The sequence below is a fragment of the Cherax quadricarinatus genome, chromosome 5 (assembly GCF_038502225.1).
Source record: "Cherax quadricarinatus isolate ZL_2023a chromosome 5, ASM3850222v1, whole genome shotgun sequence".
Lineage (NCBI taxonomy): Eukaryota > Metazoa > Arthropoda > Malacostraca > Decapoda > Parastacidae > Cherax > Cherax quadricarinatus.
The window spans coordinates 37,025,405-37,037,422 of NC_091296.1; the positions used below are offsets into that span (position 1 = coordinate 37,025,405).

The following is a 12,018-nucleotide window of genomic DNA, read 5'->3' on the forward strand; positions in this document are numbered from 1 at the left end:
GAAAATGTAGTTTTTCAAAATCTTGCCACACAGTAAAATTTATTTTCTGGGTATGCCACAGTTAATGAATTAAAAACAAAATAAGTGAATACGAAAAAAAAAAAATAGATAGGCCAACTAGCTTCAAGAGATGATTTATATCAAGTTAATGTTGTAGTCAGAAAAGTAGCACATGCAATTCAATGTGGACCAGTGCCAAATCCCACTTAAGAGACTGTTGCTTCATATCCATATGACAGGATGGTAGTATTGCCTCTGTGGATGGTTGCTGTCTATACAGGACTCTAATGCAGCTAGCATGAGTCTTGTCCACATCTGGGCCTACTCTGATTGCTGCTTAGCATTCTACTGCAAATTTTTCTTATAAAAGCTTGGTAGTTTATCAGGACTCTTTATTTTTCACACAATACTTCCCATTTTTTCTGCTGATTCATGCTTCCAGCCCCCTTGTGTGTACATCTCCATGACAGACCAAGTCAGTTGGTAATCAATGGGTTTACCTGCAGAGGGTTTCGGGGCTTAATGCCCTGCGGCTCGGTCCAAGACCAGGCCTCGTGGTAAATCAGGGTCTGATCAACCAGGCTGTTACTGTTGGCCGCACGCAAGCTGACGTACAAACCACAGCCTGGGTGGTTAGGTACTGACTTTAGGTGCCTATCCAATGCCTTCTTGAAGACAGCCAGGGGTCTATTGGTAATCCCCCTTATGTATGCTGGGAGGCAGTTGAACAGCCTTGGGCCCCAGACACTTATTGTGTTCCCCCCTGCTCTTCATTGGGAAAATGTTGCATCTCCAGCCAAGTCTTCTGCTTTCATAGGGAGTTATTTTCGTGTAAAATTTTAGTACTAATCCTCTAGGATTTTCCAAGTGTATATTATCATGTATCTCTCACCTGCACTCCAGGGAATACAGATCAAGGGCCTTCAACCATTCCCAGTACTTTAGGTGCTCTAACGTACTTATATGTGCCGTGTACTTATCTGTGCCGTGAAAGTTCTTTGTACACTCTCCAGGTCAGCAATCTCGCCTGCATTGAAGGGGGCAGTTATTGTACAACAGTACTCCAGTTAGAGAACAAGTGATTTGAAGAGAATCATTATGGGTTTGGCATCCCAAGTTTTGAAGGTTCTCATTATCCTTCCTACCATTTTCCTAGCAGATGCGGTAGTTACAGTGTTGTGGTCTTTGAAGGGTATCAATTTCTTTTTCATTATCATATAAATTTCCATGACATTTCCTCCTATATCACTTTGATTCATGCTGTTTCATAAGCTATGTATCATAATCATCAAGTGCACATGTACAGGCTCTTCCAACCTCCCAATCAGTAATAAAATTTTCTGCACAAACCTGAGCACATAAGCATCCAACTCATCAGTAGAAGTGGTTGAGATGATCTCGCACTTCACCACCTGCATCACTGTTTCAATCTGTGATCTGCAACAGAGGAAATACAACCTATCAGTACAGTGTATGTTATGAGCTATATTTTTTTTTTCAAAGAACATGACACCAGATCACAAATGTTACTATCACTATAAGAACAAGAACTATCAAGAGATTAGATGAAAACTCTGATGAAAGTGCCAACATACACAACTGTATGTGAAGTATGAATTGGATAAGTATTATTATTATGGGGAGCGCTAAACCCATAGGGATTATACAGCACCTGTGGGGGGATGGAAGTCATTCAGGCTTAATTCAGGGAATTGAAACACAGATCCAATTCCTTAGAACAACAGCCCCTCACCAGCATCATGGAACCTCCCTTGAGGGGTTGGATAAGTAGAAGCAGTAAGATATACCTGTTATCTAATAAGTGGCCCGTGTCCTGGTAGGTAATGCTCTCGCTTCATATTCTCTGTGTCCATTGCTCGATTCCTAGCAAGGGTAGAAACAATGGACATGTTTCCTTACACCTGTTGTCCTGTTCACCTAGCAAGCAAGTAGGTACCAGGGTGTTGGTCAACTGGTGTGGGTCGTATCTTGGGGAACAAGATTGAGGACACCAATGGAAATAAGACGCACTGCCTTTCTTGGGTTATCCTAGGTGGCTAGCCCTCCAGGGTTAAAAATCCAAAGAAAAGCTTATCTTTTGAGACAAAGACACCAGTAATCCTATTGTGGTGTTAAAGAGTTACCAGTTTCCTGTGGCCTGTGGGGCCCTGTGGCCTAGCTGGCAAAGCTCTTGCTTTACATGCTGAGGGGCCCGGATTCGATTCCTGGCAGGGTGGAAACATTTCCAAGCATTTCCTTACACCTGTTGTCCTGTTCACCTAGCAAGTAGATACCTGGGTGTTAGTCGACTGGTGTGGGTCGCATCCTGGGGGACAAGATTAAGGACCCATGGAAATAAGACAGACAGTCCCTAGATGATGCACTGCCTTTCTTAATAATCATAATAATAATAATAATATCTGTATTTACTACAAGTACATGTACAAGGTTATCCTTAGTGGCCAAACCTCCAGGGTTAAAAATCCAAAGAAAATCTTATGTTATCTTACCAACCTACCAGTAAGTTTATTTAAGTACAGATACGCATAAGTACAATTATCATACATAGTAACAAATGTGTAAATTACCTAGGATGACCCATGGATACCAAAATACATGCAAACACACACACACAAAAAAAACAAACAATATTTCTTTGTGTAGCATACAAAGTGTAGTTTACTGTAGTAAAATACTGTTAAGCACAAAGAACGCCACTAAAATGTACGTACATTACAGGCAAGTACAATAACACCAACATACACATCTTCATAGATCTTCAAAGTTTTGACATCTTCATAGATCTAAACTTACTCCCTGTTCAGAACATCCACACTTACTACTGTGCAATCTATATCTACAGGACCTTAAATTCCAATATTAACCTTGCCCTAAAACGCTTTCTTGATAGTTGTGACAGGATCCACAGGCATAACACCAGACACAAACATTTCTATGACATTCCCCGTGTCTGACTAAACCTTTACAAAAATTCAATGTATTTCAAAGGACCTAAAATCTGGAACACCCACCTGAAAACTCTAGAACTGCAGACACATTCATCACTTTCAAAACTACAGTTAGAAAACATCTTATCTCCCTGATACACCCCGACAACTAACTACATGATAACCACCTGGTGGTTCACAATTACACTCACTCACCCACTGACTATAAACCCAGAAATACTAATCTTAATCTTAAAATAATAAATCTTAACTAGTCATAAGTTTGCCTATGATACTCCAATATAGACTCTATGTATTGTGCCAAAACAAAAGCATTCACATTGCTAAACTCAAAAACTATAATGTAGTCACTTAGCCTTAATACCATAATCTGTAATAATTTAAAGTTTAGAATTAATCTAAGTCTGCCCGAAATGCCTAGCCAGGCTAGGTGTCCTAGTGGCACCCTCTGTAATTAGTATTTTAAAACATGTAAACCACACAATATCCAAAACCTGTAAACCCCACATTGTAATCCTTATAGAGAATAAACTTGATTGACTGATACATTTTTTTAGCCATTTTCTATCGGCAAGTACCTTTGACTAGTAACAAACACCAACACCCAACCCATCCACATAATGGGTCCAGGAACCGGAAAACAAAGTTTTGACAGCTAAGCAAGTAGTAGTAGTAGTAGTAATAATAATAATAATAATAATAATAATAATAATAATAATAATAATAATAATAATAAATAATAATAATAATAATATCTTTATTTACTACAAGTACATGTACAAGGTATACAGTCCTAGCTGACATCAATGATATACTACTACACAGAAAGCCGCTTGTTATGATGAGCATTTCGGGCAAATTAAGTCAGTTCTGTCCCAGGATGCGACCCACATCAGTCGACTAACACCCAGGTACTCATTTTACTGATGGGTGAACACAGACAACCGGTGTAAGGAAACACGCCCAATGTTTCTACCCTCGCCAGGAATCGAACCCGGAAGTAGCGGTGTTCATGAAGCGAGAGCTTTAGCCACCAGGCCACGGATAATGGTAATGATGTATTAACATGTTTATATCCAGTTACAATCATGTCTATATCTGGTTATAATCATGTTCATATCTAGTTACAATCATCATGTTTATATCTGGTTACAATCATAATGATTTATTTATAATGACAAACTCAGAAGTGAAGAGGCGGGTCCTGAGGCTAAGACTCGACCCCTGAAACCACAAATAGGTGAGTACAAAAACATTAATATAGCTAATATATGGTTTTGAATTACTAATATTACCTTATATTTTAGCAAGGTATGGTTGGCTTGAAACAAATTTGTTGTAAACAGTTCAATTTGAAGAGTAGAAGTGGAAGTGTTGATGTGTGCTATAATATGTGTGAACCATCATCACTCTGTATGACCGGCATTATCTACTGGATCAGTGAGCTGGTGTATATATATAAACTTTTAAAAGTTTTTATAAACGATGTAGAACTGAACTTAGGATTAGTTTGATAAACCAAGTGGAGTTGATGAGCAAGACTGGCAACAGATGGATATCTTTTTGGGGTTATCCTAGGTAATTTACACGTGTTATACTATGTATAACAGTTGACTACAGAGGTGACTTAATTATCGGGGACAGGAGCTGTGGAAAAGTAAATTATAGTGATACAGACAAGCTGTAAACAAGGTCTCTCATGTATAGTTCATGACATTTATTATAGGAAGTTTCGCTACAGGATTCGTTAACAATCCTGTACAGTACATGTGTCATCCACGACATAAAGGCTGACCACGTCTTAATCATCTACTTCTTGGTATTGTGTATAATTAATATTATGATGCAAGTAGTGCCATTAAAGGGTTAGGTTAGAGCAGCAGACCAGCATGGGCCGGTAAGCCTACCGCCGTGTCCCTTTATTACCTTTTTTATGTTGCTCTCCTTAAGGTAATAAGTAACAATTATTTTACCGGCTAACCTTCGATTAATTAAGATACCAATTACCCTAAAACAATTGCAAAATTCTAAACATGAATAATAAACATGAATAAAGTGCATGCCGGGCGAGCAGACCCTCACAAGGACCACCCGATTCATATTCACAAAATATATATACTTATTTATTACCCACCACAGCTACATTAACAGGCATAAAACACTATAGCATCAAGATTCTCCCGGGTATACGAAAGGAGGGATTAAAGTATATTAGGAGGAAGGTGAGAAGTGTGAAGGAGGAACATGGCAACGCCGCGGCTCGATACTCAAAAGTGAACCTAAGTCATCATCCTACCTTGGTATTTTCCTCAGATCACAGTTCAGAGTTATTCCATCCTTCCGAGTGAACCACACTTCCATCAGCTTCTCCACTCCCTCGAAGAAGTGCGTATTGTTATCAGCAATCATATTAGCCAAAGTTTGAGACATAATGCAAGAGAATGAGGAGCAGCAGCTGCAACAACACTCATACAACACTGGCTGGAGGCGGACTGACGTCTGGGTCCCGGTCCCGGACCCAGACTCCAAGGCTGCCCCCGAGTGGAGGGCTGGGCGCCCGGGGCCCCCGCCAATGGACCCGGGACCCCCATAGAACAAGACCAAGGACCCCACCCAAGACCCGACCGGGTCCCGCCCCCGGTCCCCGCACTCGTTCACAGTCCAAGCGCCCTTCCCCGGCCCCACAGATCTGCCCAGCAACCACTCACTACACATTAAAAGTTTCAACAAGCAGACTGGGAAACATTAATGAATGATCAGCAAGGAAGATGACTAACATTCCTTTCACTAACTTTGAACTCGATGCAGCACTAACGGCAACTCCACGTCGCCTGGGAAGGATGGTATTATTTAAACCAGGCCCTTGGCCTGATAGACAACGCTCTTGCTTCACACACAGAGTATCCGTGGTTCGATCCCGGCAAGGGTGAAAACATTGGGCATGTTTCCTTACACCTGTTGTCCCGGTCACCTAGCAATTAGGTACCTGGGTGTTAGTCGACTGGTGTAGATTGCATCCTGGGGGACAAGATTGAGGACTTAGTTCAATCAATCAATTAATCAATCAATCAAGTTTATTCTCTATAAGAATTACAATGCGGGGTTTGCAGATTTTGGATATTGTGTGGTTTACATATTTTAAAATACTAATTACAGAGGGGGCCACTAGGACACCTAGCATGGCTAGGCATTTCGGGCAGACTTAGATTAATTCTTAACTTTAAATTATTACAGATTATGGTATTAAGGCTAAGTAACTACATTATAGTTTGTGAGTTTAGCAATGTGAATTCTTTTGTTTTGGCACAATACATAGTGTCTATATTGGAGTATCATAGGCAAACATATGACTAGTTAGGATTCATTATTTTAAGATTAAGATTCGTATTTCTGTGTTTATAGTCAGTGGGTGAGTGAGTATAAGTGTGAACCACCAGGTGTTTTTTATGTAGTTAGTTGACGGGGTGTATCAGGAGATAATATGTTTTCTAACTGTAGTTTTGAAAGTGATGAATGTGTCTGCAGTTCTAGAGTTTTCAGGTAGGGTGTTCCAGATTTTAGGCCCTTTGACACACATTGAATTTTTGTAAAGGTTTAGTCAGACACGGGGAATGTCATAGAGATGTTTGTGTTCTTACTGCGGCTTTTTGTTGGGTTATTATTGGCTTTAGGTGTGTTGCTGCAGTTGATCCCCAAGCACAAATAGTGTGGAAAATACTGTATATATTTTCCGGAAATACGGTAATTTATAGGTAAATAGATGGCCTATACTGTATTTAATAATATTTGTCATAGAAAACGGAAAGCCTGCGTCTGGGCAGGAGACTTGCCGTCTTGGTTTTGAATTTTGTACAAACGTTCGTGTAATGGGAAGAATTTTTCGTGCTCTAGAGGTTAAAATTGTGTTGACACCTCTCAAATAGGAGGCGAAATTGGTGGATGTGCATTCCTGCATAAATTGAGATATCAGACGATTGGACAAGACAGCTCCAGGAACCTCAGATAAGCTCTCTAGATTTGTGTGTAATTCTGGCCAGCATTATTTTCATAGATTTAGTTAGAGTGAGGTTTTCTGAGTATGATACACATTAATCTCCAGTCAAATTGGTGAGTGATATTAAGATATATTTTCCTTCTGTTATGTAATTGTGTATATATATAACTATTTATTATTTTTAATATACAGTCCACAAATTTATATATTTACCAGTATTCCTGGTGTATGTATATTTCATTTAATTAATAGGTCCAGAGCAACTTGTGTTTATGACAGTGGTAGGTATCGAAGGGGGACATTTTTTACGACCTAGGTGTTCCAAATTTCTACTTGTCTATGTAACATTGATAAATAATAATTATCTTTGTTATCATTTACTGTTATGTACATAATTAGTTACATTCAGATAAATGCAATTTTCCACAAATAGCATAGGATAGGTATGGATAAAAGAGTGAATGGTATAATGTGAGAATGGCAGTTTGTGGCGCGTAATATCGTATCTTGGAGAGGATCCCCACCGTTTTGGATACTTTTTTTGTTGTGAGTTGGATATGGGTGCTGAAATTTAGGTTGTTGTCGAGGTATAGACCTAGGAATTTGCCCTCATTATGACTGGCAATTAGAGTGTTGTTGATCTTAATGTTAGGTTGTGTAACACCTGCTCTGCTACCAAACATAATGTAGTAGGTTTAATATGTTTATTATGCACCCTATGGAAAATTTTTATAGTGGTGTTACCTGTATGTACCTCAACATTACATGCATACGAGTAATCTCATTGGGAGACAACAACCATATTGTTTACCGTTGTCACCCCGTGTAGACATGAGAAAACTTAACTACCCCTGGTCACTGCAGGTGGTCCCTTCGGCCTCATAATCTTATCCATATCTGTCTGAGACCAGTATAAATTGGATAGCACCCACAAGTACGGCGCTACTAATTAATTGTGGACTGTATATAGATTATATACCTCATCCTCGGCGGCAGCGGCAGCAACGGTATCCTACCAGCTCTTCTTTCTCAAAAAAAAAACATCGCTCATCAAAACTTATGATGGCCTAAGTGAAAGATCAACTACATGAACCCACGTAGACCACAACATGACCCAAGAATACTAAGAATGTAACCCAAATCTTGACAAAATTAGAAGATCTAAGGAAGACAGCCCTGCTAACCCAAACGCTGCCAGACAATCACTTAACCCCAAGCTCCGAGAAAACAAGCCTTCTCCTCCATTGCTGCACAGTATCTACTTCAGTGATACTATGAAAGGATATCGCAGAAGAAACAACATCAGTAATAAAAGAATAACAGCAAGGACCCTAGAACTCAACTTGTCTACCCAGCAGGACGCCAGTGTATCATCAACCCCCCTCACCGCCGCCACCCAGGCAACAGTTAGTTTAATATGTTTATTATGCACCCCATACCCATCCTGTGGGCGGTAGTCAAAAGATTACAGAGGTACATAATTGGTCCAGGGACTGGACTCCAAAGTTTTGATAGCTGAGCAAGTTACAGAGGTAATGAACTCACAATTTACAAAGGTAATGAACTCACAATTTACAAAGGTAATGAACTCACAATTTACAAAGGTAATGAACTCCAGGTAAGTCTGGTCACAATCATGACAAGTTACAAAGGTATTTACAGATTACAGAGGTACGTAATGGGTCCAGGGACTGGGCCCCCAAAGTTTTGATAGCTGAACTAGGTACAAAGGTAATGAGCTCACAAGTTACAAAGGTAATGAATTCTGTAGAATGGTTACTTACGTTTATACTTTGGCTACAATCATGAACAAATTATAGAGTAATGAGCAATTCACACTTCCACACCCGGTCACAACTGTAATGAGTTATTGGTGCAAATATTGATTGTTGAGTCACACACACCACACACACACACACACACACACACACACACACACACACACACACACACACACACACACACACACACACACACACACACACACACACACACACTTTAGTTTAATATCTTTATGCACCCCATACCCATCCTGTGGGCGGTAGTCAAAAGATTACAAAGGTACATAATGGGTCCAGTGACTGGACCCCAAAGTTATGATAGCTGAACTAGTTACAAAGGTAATGAACTCCAGGTAGATCTGGTCACTAATCATGGCAAGTTACAGAGGTAATGAATCAGCTTCACTCCTATACAGGTTACAGTCATGAACAAATTACGAAGTAATGAACCACTGATACGTCCACACCTGGTCACAATTGTAATGAGTTATAAATACAAATATTAAGTAGATCATACACCCACACTAGCGCGCGCGCGCGCACATACACACACGAGGGCGCACGCACGGACATGTGCACACGAGCGTACAAATATATGCATACACACAAGGACGCACACCCACACACACACACCCACACACACACACACCAACACCCACACACACACACCCTCACACACACCCACACACACACCCTCACACACCCACACACACACACCCACACACGCACACACACACCCACACACGCACACACACCCACACACGCACACACACACACACACACACACACGCACACACTCACACACCCTCACACACACCCGCACACACACCCTCACACACACCCACACACCCGATGTAATCTTCTCTTCAAGGTTTTGGATCTTGTTCTCGAGGTTGGTTATCTTGGATTCTCGTCGCTCGAGTGTTGCTTTGATATCTTTGATTTCATTTTCTAGAGCAACGATGTAGTCCTTGATATTGTCAGGAATAATCATACCTGAGTTATCATGGGTGAATCCTTTGAAGGGAGTGGAGTTGGAGGGAGAGTCAGTCCCTCCAACTCCACTCCCTTCAAAGGATTCACCCATGATAACTCAGGTATGATTATTCCTGACAATATCAAGGACTACATCGTTGCTCTAGAAAATGAAATCAAAGATATCAAAGCAACACTCGAGCGACGAGAATCCAAGATAACCAACCTCGAGAACAAGATCCAAAACCTTGAAGAGAAGATTACATCGGGAAGTGTTGACACAGAAAATACTCTAAAAGCAGCTATAGCCAGTCACACTGAGCAAATAACAACAATAAATATGAAGGTTGAAGAAGCAATCAAGGACTGGAATCAGAAGAGACCATACAATAAGTGTCAGGGGCCCGAGACTGTTCAACTGCCTCCCAACACACATAAGGGGGATTACCAACAGACCCCTGGCAGTCTTCAAGCTGGCACTGGACAAGCACCTAAAGTCAGTTCCTGATCAGCCGGGCTGTGGCTCGTACGTTGGTTTGCGTGCAGCCAGCAGCAACAGCCTGGTTGATCAGGCGCTGATCCACCAGGAGGCCTGGTCACAGACCGGGCCGCGGGGGCGTTGACCCCCGAAACTCTCTCCAGGTAAACTCCAGGTAAACTCCAGAACATGCACACTCGACTAAATGAATACCTTGATTTCCAAGACGACAAAACTGAACAAGATAAGTTGTCTGATGCCGTTATAATTAACAGTCCACACATTCCTAGTGACATAACCCAAGCTCAGTGCAAAGAAACTGCTGTCAGGATAATACAGGACCACGTACAAGTCATCGTGCAAAACAATGAAATCAAAGAAACACGTTTGCTAGGAAAACCATGAAGTAAACACAGTATAATGATCAGACTTCATTCATACGATAAAAGAAAGGACCTAATTAAATCAGCAATTACAATGAAAAATGGAGTGTACATAAATGAGTGTCTAACAAAAAAACGTCAAAACCTTCTGTTCAGGCTGAGAAAACTTAAACAGGAAAACAAAATACATCAGTGTTTCACGCGAGATGGGAAAATACTAGTAAGGAAAACATCAACAGGACAACAATATACCATCTCAAACGAACATGATTTCTCTACCTTCCTTACAAAAGCTGACATTTCTGTAACAGATTAGATAAGTGCCCTTAATACATATATACGTGTGGTGCATATAGTGTACGTTACTATTATATTGTGCATTATTATTTTTATTATTTTTCATCACTAGCTAATGCCAACTACCTCCAATACTCTATACTTCTTTCTTACTGCTATTAATTGTTCATAATTTTAAATTACAAGTCAAATCTTACTCCAAATTAATAATATTCATTATTCTTACCTGTCCATTTAATTTTGTTTATCACTACTTGTTTTTTAGTCACTTTTCATTGTGTATGCAATTAGTATATATTCCAATTACTTTTTTGCAAGTACCAAAACTATCTTTTGCTAGCTAGTACCAACTACCTCATTTTTTTTACTTTTTATTGTGCAATAAACTGCTCAATTATTTAATATTACAAATCAGATCTTACTCCTAAACCAATATTATTTCATAGTGACCATCTGTCCATTTAACTTTGTTTACCATTACTTAATTTTAGTCCCTTATATATTTTCTCCTTTATTTTAGCTTTATATAACTACCCTAGTTTATATATTCACAATTGTTAAAATAATCAAGGTGCTATTCTCAGGTGCTAAAGTAGAATAAGTTCACAATTTTGCCATTACATTCCAAAGCTCATTTATTTGATTACCACTTTATAGTTCACCACAACTTATATTAGTCCCTTTTATATTATAATTTTATACTATAATTCTAACTTTAAAGAATTACCTTTATAGTACTACCTACTATCATATTCCCAAGCTCCATTATTTGATCATCACTTTATTTGTATTAGTCCCTTTTATATTGTCTCCATTATTTTAGCTTAAAAAAAAAAATAAAAAAAAAAAAACTACCTTAGCTCATTATTTTACATTTGTTAAATAGTTCAGGTGCTATTTTTTAGCTTAAGACTATTTACTTTGTTTTATACTTATTTCTAACTATAGATTCACTACAAATCTTATGATTACAAGCATTGATCCTGATACCAACCTCTTATATAATGACTTAAATGAACCAAACAGTTACTGTAATTACTACACTGCAGAACAATCAAAGGCACTTCTCAGTGCCAACAACAACATAACTATCTTTAACTACAATATCAGATCTTTAAGCAAGCATTACGATGACCTCATA

General features: G+C 39.4%; 1 protein-coding gene across 1 annotated transcript in view; it reads right to left on the minus strand.

Moving 5' to 3' along the window:
- The window catches only part of SamDC (S-adenosylmethionine decarboxylase), a 123,708-nt gene extending 118,142 nt beyond the window's left edge, over positions 1 to 5,566 (minus strand). Inside the window, exons 1-2 of the mRNA XM_053771031.2 lie at positions 5,266 to 5,566; positions 1,351 to 1,437 (exon numbers count right to left, since the gene is read on the minus strand). Of these exons, the coding sequence (XP_053627006.1) occupies positions 1,351 to 1,437; positions 5,266 to 5,399 (221 nt within the window). The 5' untranslated portion in view covers positions 5,400 to 5,566. The remainder of the gene's footprint in view (positions 1 to 1,350; positions 1,438 to 5,265) is intronic.
- Between the last annotated feature and the right edge of the window lie 6,452 nt (positions 5,567 to 12,018).